Consider the following 14,434-nt stretch of genomic DNA (forward strand, 5'->3'; position numbering starts at 1 on the left):
GTGAGAAACTCACCTGGGACGTACACAGTGAACGGGTGGTGAAAAAGGCACAACAAGGCCTCTACTTTCTCAGTCGACTGAAGACATGGGACCAAATGTCCTGAGTCATAGGCTATACTTCAACAGAGGTACCAACCAACGAAGAGCAAACGGACTAATTGCTGTAATGCGAAGCATGGAAACTGTACTGACCGGAATGTGACCTCCCCACCATCCAAGCCTCATAAGATGAACACTGTTTCGGCAAAGCTCTCCGAATCATCAAAGATCCGAGCCACCCCAACCACGGACTGTTTCAGATGAAGTAAGTGCTAGCCACTTACCACCACCGCAGACAATTACTGACCAAGGCAGCGGCAAAGCCAGAGAAAAAGCAAGGGAAGCGCTATAAATCCCCCCCAATCAAACCTCAAACAGCCAGCCATTCATTTCCAAACAGAAGATGCTATTTTCTGTGAGTAATGTCTTCAGACAAATTATTTTTTATCTATGAGAAATATTGAATGCGTTATCCAGTTAAACCCTACGTGTAACGTGCCCCATCATGGCTCTACTAGATCTGCTAGTGTGTTTTTAAGATAAGCATTGAATTATAAAGTTGACCTTTATGCCACTGGAGCCCGAGCAATGAAGCAATTGCTCTGCTAACATAATTAGATGATGATGGTGCATTGCCCCCACCCATGAATGTACACTATCATCATATATAGACAGACACTGTAGACGTGTTTGATCGCGAAGTGCAGAATGTGACGAAATATGACATCATCATATGATATCTGTGAAATTGATGTATTTATCTAATTTATCTTATCAATTTATTTATTTCCATAGGTCCTGTCCACTCCCTGGAGAGATCTACCAAACGGCACACGTTGTCTGACCCACCGTCTGATTAACCCAAAGTGCACATGAAAGGAGCATGTTGTGTGTGGAACACTGCATGACTGCAAGCATTCAGGCAACACACTGTAGGCAGTCATGTCCTGCAACTGCAACAAACATCTGTTACAGTAGGATCTGTTTCACATAGCACAAATTAAGGGCATAACCATCTTATAGACATGGTGGCTGGTGGGGATTTAGCTCAGAGTGCTCACCTTTTCATCACAAGGTTCTGGGTTCAATCATAGAGTTATTATACTCTAAGGGTTCAATACCAGACCACCACCTATACTCAGCATATCATGATGATCTTGCTACGATGATTTCAGAAGAACAATCACTATCAGATATTTAGGAAAGGTGGTGATTTATTAACTATTGCACACTGTAGGTGTGCAAACTCTCATGACTGTGCATCAATCGACGCATTGTTTTATAAAACGTGACAGGTGAAACATGTAATGGAAATCCTGAATGGTAACTCAGTAGAGAAACAACTTTAATTTGTATATATAAAATGTCTATAATGTGTAAAGTCTAGGCTATATCAAATATATGAGTAAGTATAAAGTGTTTTGGTACTAACACAACTACTAGAAACAATGTCATGTACAGTATGGAGCAGATAGAAGACATTTTGAGATAGATGGTCACTGTTTGCACAAGAATGAAAGCACACACACGGCTTGATATTTCAAAGGTAATGCTGGAAACAGTGCCGTCGCTACGTATACAAACAAACGCAACAAAATGTGCCAAAAAGTGCCAAGCCAACCCTCATAAGAACAATTTCCTCCGCCGCGTAATAACGAGCTGCCGTGTGTGCGTCCTCAGAAACGGCAAAAATAGCCGATCTGGATGAGGAAATGCAGAGCAGTCGTCGGGAGGGGGGGGCAGCACAAATATCCTAAGAGTAGGGCAACCAACGTCCCTGGCTGGAAAAAAGCATTGAATGTCAAAGAGGGACAAGTAGGTTTCTGCTTTAATACAATAAATCCCACCCATCATCCCCTACACAGGTGGAGATGATGCATTATAAAAATAGGTGTGTAGTGTGTACCACTATTTTTCTACTACGCACTGATGGGTTGGAATGCTCAGCCTCAGCTGCCTCAGCTGCCTCAAGTTGGTTGTGGTTGCTGAAAACATCACTGGGGGTCCGGGGACCTTTTAATAAAAAAGGGTTGGATTGCTCAGCCTCAACCGCCTCAGCTGGTTGTGGTTGTTGAAAACATTACTGCAGGACCTTTTAATAAAAAAATATTCAGGTTAAAATATTTCAGAAGTATAAAAGACTTCAAAAAAACTAAACAAGTCCTGGCTATTCCTGAATGAGATTGACATCTTAGAGAAAAACAACAAAAATAAGCTCACTAATAAAGAATAGTGACAATAAATAACTGGGCACTCTCAAAGGATTGAGCTCACTAGTCTAACAAAAAAGCCCTGGGTCTAAGTTGGGACAAAAAAGAAATAAATAAAAACAAACATAAGTGTTCTTCTAAGGTATTGATAGTGATAAAAGTGGAAAAGTGAAAAAGCTAGGCCACCTCAGTAGTCTGGTTATCTGGTATTTAGAATCAAGTGAATCACATTTTCTTTTCTATCTATGCTAACAATGCATATGCTTCAGGAGAACATCTTAGTTGATGACTATTCACAGTAGATGGTCTCTCATGGAGATCTATATCATCCATTTCCCTCATTCATTTCTCAAGTTTCTCAATCCTGTTGTCCTGTTGTGGCATGTCGTCGCTCACGATCTTGCTGGTGCCACACGGTTCTTGCACCTTTTTTTCTCTCCCAGGCTCATTATGCCTGTCCTGCCTATGCTCCCGCTATGCTCCGTACTATCTATTCACATCTATGAGTTATAAGCTCACAATGCCTTGCATCCGCACTGCATTGTGAGCTTATAGATCGGTATTCGCCACTGTTAGACAGTTGTCCAACTGGACAGTTGTCCAGGTGCCCACTCGTCCAGGTGCCTACATGTCCCTAGGTGCACAGTTGTCCAGGTGCCCAACTAGTACAGGAATGTAGTCTACTACGGTGTGGTGGTAGTGGCCGGACGTCTTTGTCAATTAGTGTGGCAGGATGATCTTCTGGAATCTCTCAAGATGAAAGCTGAAATACGCAACTTGAAAATGTGAGTTACTCTGCCCGAAAGCTCATGCAATATCTCCCCTCCGGTTCCTTCACTGCAGAATCCTTACCATTTTGAGATTAAAATGCATTTTTTCAGAAATCGGTAAGGTGGACTTCATACATTGTTTAACATAAGATTCTGGAAACTTCCGTAGTCCTTGTTCTCACTCAGGGTGCTCCTCTCGATATTTCTCAAACTGATTAATGTCGTTCTGCTTTTGATTCATTTCAGCCTCCAGGCGCTCCTTCCGGGCCACTTTCCCTGGGGTGTCTAAGATAATGGGGAGGCACTGGTACTGATGATACAGCTGAGCATAGTTGCTCTTCAGGTCCTGGAGGATGGTCTCCCGCTCATCGTCAGGCCTGTCGGCTTCCTGCTTCCTCCGCTCTTTAATATCGCTGCTATACTCAGCCTCCAAAGAGCTGACTGTTTTTCTGAGCAGTTGCAGGTAATCCTTTTTCCTGATATATTTGTATACAAGTCCCGAGTGCATAATCTTATTGTCCAGCCTGTCCATCTCCATGGGGCTGTTGGCTATGAAAATGGTCTTGCAGCCTTCAAAGAGGTGAATGTTGCTCTCAATTTGATTCAGTAAAGCCTCCATGCTCTCCTTGCGGGAGTTTTTCCCCGGGGTATCTAAGATAATCGGGAGGCACTGGTACTTACCATACAGCTCTGCATAGTTATTCTTCAGGACCTGGAGGACGGTGTGTCGCACATCGTCAGACATGGGGTCTTCCTGTGTCCTCTTCCCATCCTTAACTTGTTGAAACTCCTCCTCTAATCTCCTGATTTGCTCCTTGCGATATTGCATGCACTCAGGGGTTTCTGTTGATGATCTGTCTCTGTTGTCTTTTGTTGGGGTTTCTCTGTAGTTCTTTTTCATGACGATGTATCTCGGGAGAAATCCTGAGTACCTAAGGAGATGTTTGACTCCTTAAGCTAAAATAACGACGTCAGCTTGAGTTATTCCCTTACTCATAGAGATTTTCTTTCCTCTAAGTGATATATTTAGGTCTTAGATCGAATGGGCCAGTATATAAGCACTTCACCATGGTGTAGTGTGACGTCACTAGCCTTGCCCAAACATGGTGTCAACTCTCTCTGGCTTGGAGCATGTTGCCACAGTCATTTGTTTAGTTTGAGACATCATCAACGTAACATTATCTCTACCAGGCCGAAGGAAAGATTATTATTTTCATCCCTGCATGGTGAGTGTCTGTCTGGTCTGTCTTGGGGGCTGCTTAAATTAGGGATTTAGATTGGGGGGAGTCCCAGAGATGTAAAACAAAGGTGTATCAAGTGGGGGCCTATTGCATATCAAAGGGTGTGATCTGTGATGCCTGTTGCAGCATATGCCTCTTCAGTAATGCAATGCCAGTTGTCAGACAATGTAGTGAAGTACATTGAGACCAGTCTATGATCTCAGGACTATGATGTATTACGTCATCAGGGACCTCTATATATATAGGCATAAAGGACACACACACGCATGCACACGGACAGACGGACAGACAGACGGACAGACAGACAGACAGACAGACAGACAGACAGACAGAACCCATATGCCATACCCATAACTACCAGAGTTGTGCACTGTACCTGTTGTCCAAGTATCCGTCGTATCAATTTGCCTTTATTCTGTGTCCCTTGTATGCCCATATATGGAACTGTTCCTATCTTTTTCCATGGAGACTCCAATGCCTGGCTTTGTGCCCCCCTGTGTGGCCAAGTCTATGGACTTTATGCTTTTGTGCATGTCCTCGTGACTACATCATCGTTGATGATCATCATGATATAAATAAAGACACCCCTCACTTCACATTAAGTGTGATTTTTGAAGTCTCGTGACTTTCACTTCGCCAGGAATGCACTATGACTCCACTCTATTTCTAACAAGGGACTTACAAAATATATTATGAATATTTCAAATATAGTGAAAATATCAGAGCTTGTAGATCAGCTAATTCTTCTGAATGTCTTTTTACATTTAATTGTTCAAAATTTCAATACACAAACACATTGATAACGACTGTATAGCACTTGAGTAGGCTATATCTGTCAGCAGCATTGGAAATGTACATCACATCAGTGAAAGAATAAAGCTACAGCGACATCTACTGGAATATAGCTGTACACAGAAAGGATATTGATATATCATTTTTCGCTTTTCCACCATCCTCTTTAGATATTACATATACTTTAAATATATATTATTCCTCTTTCTATCTAATGACGTGAAATAGCCCAATCCAGATTCCAGGGCTATTTCACATCATACAATTTCTATAATAATCATATTCATAGTATGATAGTAAGTAGCCTATTATTTCCGTACAGGAGAAGACCTCTGCTGGAGGCACACAATTCGACAGGGGAACCAGATGTGTTGTAACACAAGCAGACAGAGTATAAACCGCGTGCATGCGCACTTCCAGCTTTTATCTCCGTCTACTCTCTAGTCAAGCAGAAGGGGAGCAGCAGACCAGTCACCACATCACACCAGACAGACGCCGGTTGCTTTTATCTGCTTTCATTCGATTCAACTGGACAAACCCAGCTAACTTTCAGCAAAATGGAGTGGAACCCGATGGAGATCAACCCCGAGGTGAGTGAAACCAGCCTCTAACAAACCCTGAACATTGTATTTTTTTAATGCTTTTTTCCTCTCCACTCGACGATGTAAACTCACCTTGCTGCTTCCATCTCTGTGTGCTTTCTTTCAGATGCTCAACAAGGTGCGTATCATTTTCATGATGATGCCGAGTCATGATGGCGGTATGTATGTATGTTGGTGTTAGATGAGGGTTATTGTCCTTTTATTTAATTGGTAAGTTGACGCCGGTGCTGACATTGTTCAAATAAACAATGATATCTGGCCACTCTATAATCGCACGAATGAATTGCATCGCGCAAGCCTGTCATTATGGTGTTGCGGTTGTATTTTTAAATGGCAAAATGTGAAACTTGGATTGAACGTGTTGTGTGGTAAATGTAATGATTTAACTAGCCCTGAAACATGACTGCCATGATGATTATCATGACATCATGATTATCATCTCGTATGAATACGAGAGTCATGAACCATGGCTATGATTTAACTAAACTTGAGTTGGACTTGAACACTGGTTGACTGTATTTGCATTTTTAGAGTAATGTGTATTGCAGTCATTTTAGAGTATTGTAGAGTAATTGTGCATTCTGTAGAGTAATGCATTGTGCAGTCAGTAACCTTATGCAGCAGCGCATGCTGTGTGCTCCACCCTCTGTCTGGGATGAAGGGTGTGGTCAGGAATGGATGGATGAACTACTACAGCTGCGCACACGGTACAATCGTGTTTATTAGGTTCAATTAGGATTTCACCGTCTTATGTTTTGGCCCATTTTCAAGTTAATTTAATATGTGTTATGTCATGAATGCCATCTAGTTTTATTATTGGAACAAGGTTTCATGACATCCTCCTGTGACAAATCCAACTGGTCACCATTTTGGTCAATTCTGAAAGTGCTGAGCCATGATAGACATGTGTGTCTTTGTTTCAGATGCTGACTAAATTGGGTGTGGCTGGAAGCTGGCATTTTGTGGATGTTTTGGGCCTGGATGGGGAGTCATTGTCAACTCCCTCCTGTGCTTTGATGCTCCTCTTTCCTCTGACACCAAAGGTGAGGGATGTGTGTGTGTGTGTGTGTGTGTGGGGGGGGGGGGGGGGGGGGCAGCAGAGTATATGTTTGAGTGAGATGTAATGTTTAATTTATACAGTGTTGCCCAGACTGTGTTTTTTTTTTTTTTTTTTTTAATATTGAAAACTACATGGATCTGTGAAGCGGATTGTTAAAATGAGTGTTAAATGGCGCTTTTGATTTGGCTTTCATTGCTATACAGTGTTTGTTCAGTAATGGTGGTTCTCCCAGTTTCTCCAGCTCTTTGAACAGAGAGAAAATCAGGATACAAAGTTTATCCATTCAGTAAAGAACTCTTATCAGAGAAACAAGTTATTTCATCTGTGGTGAAATTAAAATGGGCACTATACAAATATAAATGTCTGTCTGGCTTCTCCTGATTGAATAAAATTTGTATCACAACCTGAACATTTATTTTCTGTTTTCTAAAGAGATGGGGTGACTCCTTTAAAAAGAGAAATGTATAAACACTACAGCAATCATAGTCTGCTTTTATCCGAAGTTTTGACAATATGAGTTGGGAAAACTCATAGACTCTACTTCAGGATAAATACATGTCAGAGCAGATGTGTGACGCTGGATCAAGTAGGGTGTTAACCCATTTTGAAGATCAGTCTTCTACATTCTGAAAGTTCTCTTCGATTAAAAAAAATAAATAGCAGACCTACATGCTTGTAGCGCGCCATTCGGTGGTGTGCTATGAGCTTGTAGATCTGCTATTTTTCAATAGCTAAAGCTTAACATAATGCTAACACCAAAAGGCCTTCCCGCCCAGAATGGTTTAATTTAAGAAAAACACAAAGTTGGACTGTTTATGCCCGACGGCAACGATGCCATTGGTTGGGTATTGTGCCATGATGGTGTGTGTGTGTGTGTGTGTGTGTGTCAGCATGAGACTCTCAGGAAACAACAGGCGGACAAGGTGGTAGTGGATGAACCGGACATCTACTTCCTGAAGCAGACAGTGGTGAACTCCTGTGGCACCGTGGCCCTCCTGCACTCCATTGGCAACAACCAGAGCAAAGTGACATTCGGTGAGGACACATCTGATCATGGCTACCGTCTGTCCACATCCCAGGGTTCATCACTCACCAGGGACACCTTTCAAACCAGTAACTTACACTTTCCTGTGTAAGTTACTGGTTTAGGATTGTGAAGACTTTTTCATACGTCCAGGAAACTACATAATTTAGTGTAAATACTACTTTCAGAGACTTGAAAATTGGCTTTAAATGGCTATGCCAACATGGTGAACTGTGACCATTTAACTATGCTTTATACCTTTACTGTCACTTGGCACGCCGCACTCTGGCATCTGCCATATGCCTAAACTTTGTTTGTCTGGAGCTAATATTCCAAACCACTGTCTGCACCAGTCGGCACCAAACATATTTATTGTGTTTCATGAATTTTGAAACTTCAATTTGGAGTAATGATGGCAGTCAATGGGTTTCTAATCGGCTGAAACCTTGCCAATATGTGAATTATACATCAGGCGGCTGATGTCGCAGGCTGCTCACAAAATTGCTGTTGCCCATGTGACTCCTGAGATCGCATGATTAGTTTTGTCTTAAGGCTATGTTGTATGGTAAAGGAATCCATTTGGACTGATTTGAAAAGTGTAGATAAAAACATTTATCGAGAGAAGAATTTGAATCAAAATCTATAATTCATGTCAATTTGATATAGGCCAGAAATGTGGTAGTTAAATAATGGAATTTGGAAACTGGAAGGCAATTATGTAAAGATGCATGAGTCATCGATGCATGACTCATAGTCATTGATTTAAACATGTCTTTGTGCCCTGTCATAGACGGTGCCTCAGCCCTCAAGAAGTTTTTCGAGGAGACTGCAAAAATGTCTGCTGCTGATCGTGCCAAATGTCTAGAGAAGAATAAGGTAACGCATTTAATTTAATACATGTATGTTAACATCTTTATTTTTAGTCGGTGAATATGAACGTGCCATCCCTTGAAGAGACATACAGACTGATTTAGCTGCTCATGAAATATGAATATACCGGTAGCAGGAAATATGTTCAATAGTAATGAACTTTGCATCCTTTGGGCGTTTACATTTTTACTCTGTGTACAAATGGAACATTTGTTCAGTTTTTAAAGTTAACTTAACACTGGAGGCTACATGTGTAACATTTTCTGTATGTAAACAAACAAAGCAAGCCCCTGACTTGGTTTTGGAGTCACAACTTCTTCTATTTAGTCCTGAAGTGACCTCTTACCCAGTGGGGAGGTCCAGTACAGCTGCTGGCCAGGATGGAGATTTGATTGATATTCGAGTCATGAAATGGAACATGGAATTTTGTGCCGTTTCCAACCAGTGTGTACTGTACGGTGATTGACAGGTGATTTGTTTAACGCGTCAATGAACATTTTAGTGACCGACGCAACACTGATTGACCAATGATACGGTTCAAGCAATTAGAAAAATACTTGTGTCTGTGGAGAACACACCTCATTTAAATATAGGACTACAAGGTCGGGACACAAACCTGTTTGGCTTCACAGATCAAAATCGATTGGTAGATTCCTAAGAAACTCTGGTTCTGGCTACAGATTTGAGATAGATGCTTTGGTTTACAAATGTGTCTACAGAAACACTTCTGATGCTTGATGTTCATTCATTGAAAATATGGGCCTACAAATCAAATCATTTGTGCAATTTCATTTTTTAATACCGGTATGTATATTCAAGGCCAATTATTTACGGTATGCTTTTATTTTAAGATTATTTATTTCCACTTTGGAGTTGCACTAAAGTCTGGGTTTGGTAAAAGACTATCTTAAGTCATTTATATTATGAAAGCCAAGTTTGGAGATGGTATTTTGACAGACTGGTTAGGGCTGCATAATGTTTTTACATCGTCCACTAGAGGTCACCAGAGATTCCTAAATGGCAATAGTGAAAGACATTCTATTGTAGCTGTACTAGCCCATGGTTTAAAGTGCATAACATTTTTGTGAAACCAATCTACAATCTGATGTTTTGTGAGCTTTTAGATTGCCCATTTTCAGAAAATATTTGGTTTAGTGGGGGGAAATGAGGGTGCCAAGTAAAATACCCTGGGGGACCCCTCAAGTGTGTGGTTAAATGGCATGGAAATCACTGCTCATGTTATGATTTAACTGAAATATTCTCTCAAATATACATTTTATATAAACTCTAATTGTAGTGCAATGAAAGACCATATCTTCAGTTTAACGTCATTATTTTTCTCCAAGGACATCCGGGAGGCTCATGATGAAGCGGCTGCACAGGGACAGTGTAGGGTAAGATCTCTAATGGCCGTTTGGGTTTCATGTATAATTTGGTCAGTTTTTGTATGTTACACGTGTGACAATTATTTTGATCGGTTTAGTAAAAACCAGTGACTTGCTAGGGCTACTGAAAATTTTAATATACATGCATAATGTACAAGATCTAAGTCCTCCAATGTTTCTTTTTCTCAGCCTGAAGCTGATAAAGTCAACTTCCACTTCATTACCTTCATCAACGTAAAAGGACACCTCTATGAACTGGGTGAGTGTCGGTATTTCTGTTCAGTTTTTCAATGGGGAAAACAAGACCTTTGCCAGCAGATTGTTTTCTTTTCAAACTCTTAGATCTCCATATATGGAGTTTACCTGTTCTGACATTCCATATGCTGAACCTTCCCCATCCTTCCTCTTCGATGTCTCTCTATTTTTTTTATGACTCAAAATTTTATTGCTTTTTCAGATTAGTCACACAAACATCGATGTCTCTCTTTTGACTGATGCCTGTCCATTTAAACTCTAGACGGGCCGTATTAGTATTGGTGCAGCTACACCTCGCAGCCCGTGAAAACTGAGTTCTCAATAGTCCTGAAAATTAAGGCCCTACCTGAACCTATATATATATATATATGGGCCTGGGCACTGTCTCTTCGCCAATTCTATTTATTTTCATCTTAACCCTGTCTCCCACCCTGAGCCATCCCAAAATAGCAAAGTATGTTAGAATTAGGTAGGTCATGGGCGTACGGCAGAGTAGTGGTATCAGTTTGTTTTAGAAGGTATGGAGCTTTTTTTTTTTTTTACCTTGATGTTTGAGAACAAAGAGCTGCAAGCATGCTCAAAATGGTTTTGAATGAGGCCTCCAGTAAGAGAATACAGCCCAAATTTGCTCGATTACTATAGCCATATAAGAAAATTGCAAATCTTCATGCTCAGTTGTCAGCTTGTAGATCTGATTTCTCCATGACTTGGCAAACTCTTGGCTTTCTCTAAAGGATGATTTATAATTATCAAAATGACGATCTACAGGCCTGGGAGTGCCTGTAGATCGTCAGTCGCGGGTTCGACTCCTGATCCCGACGGCCTTTACTGCATGTCACCCCCCCCCCATCTCTCTCCCCATTTTCCTGTCAGCCTACTGTCTGTCCCTAAGGCGAAAGCCTTAGGGACAGACGGCCACAAAAATGGTGATCTACAAGCTCACAATGCATTCCTTGTGTAATCTTGTAGATACTAAAGAGTAAAATTATATTGAAGCTCTATGTAATTACTAATTTCTTTAAAGTTAAAATGCAATATTTGAGCAGCTGCGCAGGAGACCTCGGTTCAACACCAGGGTAGGACAGTTGTATGGTGCAGCGTATTTTAATTCAAATCCACCAATTTACAGGTCAATAATTGGTCAAACCAGCAGTAGAATGGATGATCAGAAGCGTCTTCCATAATACGACAAACAATTGAGCTTAGACAAATGCAACCGTTGTAAAATTATTTCAAGCGTTTTTTTTTACTTCACATTTTGTAAACCTGTCAAAGGTAGTATATTACCATATTCCTGTAAATGTAGTGTACCACTACCATTGTATTCCACGGCGAGCAAAATATGTTCTATGCAACAGAACAGACTGCATGCAGTACACTTGAGGTGTGTGGAGTATAGCCTTGCTTAGTATTTAAGTTGCCCTGTGTTTTGTTTTTAGATGGGAGACTGGACGGTGCAGTGAAGCATGGAGCCACCACAGATGATTCCTTCATTAAGGTAATGACTATGGTAGTTTTTCTATTTAACCCATTCTGACCTGAGATCAGATTCATACGAGGTTTCCACTGGACACACACTGGTCTGATTAACCCATTCTGACCTGAGATCAGATTCTAAAAATGTCAGTCGTTCTTCGATTTTTCAAAAATAGCTAAAGCATAACATGATGCTGACACCAAAAGGGGTTCCCGTTCAGAATGGGTTAACTGCTTCAACTGAAATTACTTGGTGTAAGGACTTGGTAATGATCTTTTCATTAACGTCACTAAGGTATCAACATCACTAATGTATGCAGCCCTGTTCTCTGAAAACCAGAACTACAGTAATGGTCACTTAATTGGCAGTTATGCATGCTGAATGTGGATTACCAACTTGGAACTAGCATAGACCAGGGGTTCCCCACCGTACAGTTGTGTGACAGGCTGACGGCACACAGAACTCTCCCTCAGTGCATGGTCCTGTGTCTGCCCTGGTCTTGTGCGACTATGTCCATCTGTGTCGTGTTTGTTTGTCTGGTATATTTTGATCACATGCTGCGGTTACGCCGTGTGCACGTCATGAACTAATTCTTTACCCCTTTAGACAAACATTTAACCACTTTGCAACCTGTTCCTATATTGTGCATGTCGTTAGTTCCACAAGTAGTGAAAATGACAGACATTTTGTTTACAATATGACTGTATTAAATTGGGCATATGATCTTAAACTATTTGGCATTGGTAGATGTTTACAGTGTTGGAACAATGCGTTTTTTAAATCTTTACATGACCATTGGTGTGCCTTGTGCAAAGTTGGACACACAAATGACCAGTGATCTTGCCAAACGGTTCTCCTTTTCCCTTTCTTCCCCTCCAGGACGCTTCTGCTGTGTGTCGTGAATTTATGGAACGGGAGAAGGGCGAAGTCCGTTTCTCTGCGGTGGCACTCAGTCAGAGTTAGACATCCCCAACAAGTAGAATACCACACAACCACAATAGAAAGAAACCAAATTTACTGTTGAGAGCTCACACACAACATCCCCAGGCATTGCAGAATGCCCTGTACATCTGCAGACACTTTGCACTATATAGCACACATTGTTACACAGAGCACACCCACAACTTCGTTATTTGCTTGTGCATGTCTGTGACATCTACACATGCTCACTGAGTCCTCTTTGGTACAAGCTCGCCGCAAGCCTTTAATGTGATGTTACTTAGCACTGGAATTTTGTTATTTTGATATTTCTACTGTTTTCTGAACTATCGAGATCAGACAAACGTCACTGCCTGTGAACATGTGTGAATTTGTCTGTTGTGCCTTTTTTGTGTTAGTAGTTCATAGTTTGCATTTGAAGAGACTTGCCTGTGTCTTTTAAACGCCAGTCGCTGCTGTGTGAAGTCATGCGTATCAGAAAAGACAGAGGTAGTCTTCATTAGATGCAAAGTTCTGGATTCAGATGCTTGTGGGCACCTTACATGATGCTGCCCATGTTAACAACTATGTTTTTGAATATTTCATTTGTAATGGCACTTGTTAATTTGCACTTTTTGTGAGGTTTCAGTCCATGTTCTAGAAACTAAAGCTGTCATTTACACCTTGACCTTTGGAAATGATCAGCAATGGTCTAGAAGCCTGTTTAAAAAAGGAAAGTGTGTCCATTTGAAAGAATTACACTACTGTTTTTGGGGATGATGATAGGCTTTGTTCCAAATCTTTTGCCTTTTTGAAAGCTTCCCAATCTGTAATTCTATTGACAATGCAGCTGTGTTCCAGTCAATAAAAAGCAAACTTTACCTGACCCACCCATCTGTTAAATGAAACTGTACGCTTCCTTGTCACAGCAAATCAATGGCCTGTATGTTTTGAATTGTGTCAAAGTATCGTTAAACAGTGAGCAGGCTAAAAACTATCTGTCGTCTTGGTCATCTGCATGTGTGCATTTTGGTGATCCCAAACTTGCAACAACATACAGAATCTTACCGGTTTTATATATATTTTTAAATGTTTTATGCGTTTAAACAGACTATCTCAGTTTACTGGCGCACACAAGATGTTTTTCCTAGCTTGTTTAGCTTTCATCTGTGTTCCACACGGAGGTAACCAAACAACCCACTCGTTGCCCAAGTGTCATTGAGCTTTAATGCCACATCAATGCAAACATGCTGTAAGGTTCAGTCCTATCAGCAAACTGGTTTTGAATGATCAGCCGCCAAACTAAAGCAACACTCGAGATAATTGTCACTGATAAATCACACCACTCTTAAATAACCTTGGGACGTTTGCTATCTAGTGTGTGTGTGTGTGATTATAAAATGTAGACTTTATTACAATTTGAGCCCTGTTCCAAGACATGGAATATTTGCCCATATTCTGCAAACTGCTTAAATTTCCACTGGAACCTAAAGGACCTTGTGGTGATCGTAGACTAAACTGTAGAAAACTAATTTCGACCTGGAAATTAAACAGAATATTGGTAAGCATTATTTAAATGTAATGTTGACATTACTCGCCACATGAATTGAGGGGCGATGGGATATCCTGTCTTATGTCCAGCTTTTGGTTTGTGCGCTAACAACCCACTACACAAACTTGAAAAATGACTGGACAATTTTGAGTGTTTGTGCACAAACATTGAAGACAAAAGTGAGGAGGCAACTTGTCATTGGCCGGATTGAGATGTACGATGTTAAGATCACCCCTGAC

General features: G+C 40.9%; 1 protein-coding gene across 1 annotated transcript; it reads left to right on the forward strand.

Moving 5' to 3' along the window:
* The first annotated feature begins 5,455 nt into the window (after positions 1–5,455).
* Positions 5,456–12,740, forward strand: uchl1 (ubiquitin carboxyl-terminal esterase L1 (ubiquitin thiolesterase)). Its single transcript, XM_080759328.1, has 8 exons — positions 5,456–5,642; positions 6,578–6,697; positions 7,605–7,749; positions 8,529–8,614; positions 9,955–10,002; positions 10,183–10,252; positions 11,688–11,746; positions 12,605–12,740. Exons 1-8 carry the CDS (start codon positions 5,610–5,612, stop codon positions 12,686–12,688), a joined length of 645 nt encoding a protein of 214 aa, XP_080615454.1. The 5' UTR covers positions 5,456–5,609; the 3' UTR covers positions 12,689–12,740.
* Positions 12,741–14,434: the final 1,694 nt, after the last annotated feature.

This window comes from Protomyctophum bolini (genome assembly GCF_963924005.1).
Source record: "Protomyctophum bolini genome assembly, chromosome: 3".
In the NCBI taxonomy this organism is placed as follows: Eukaryota; Metazoa; Chordata; class Actinopteri; order Myctophiformes; family Myctophidae; genus Protomyctophum; species Protomyctophum bolini.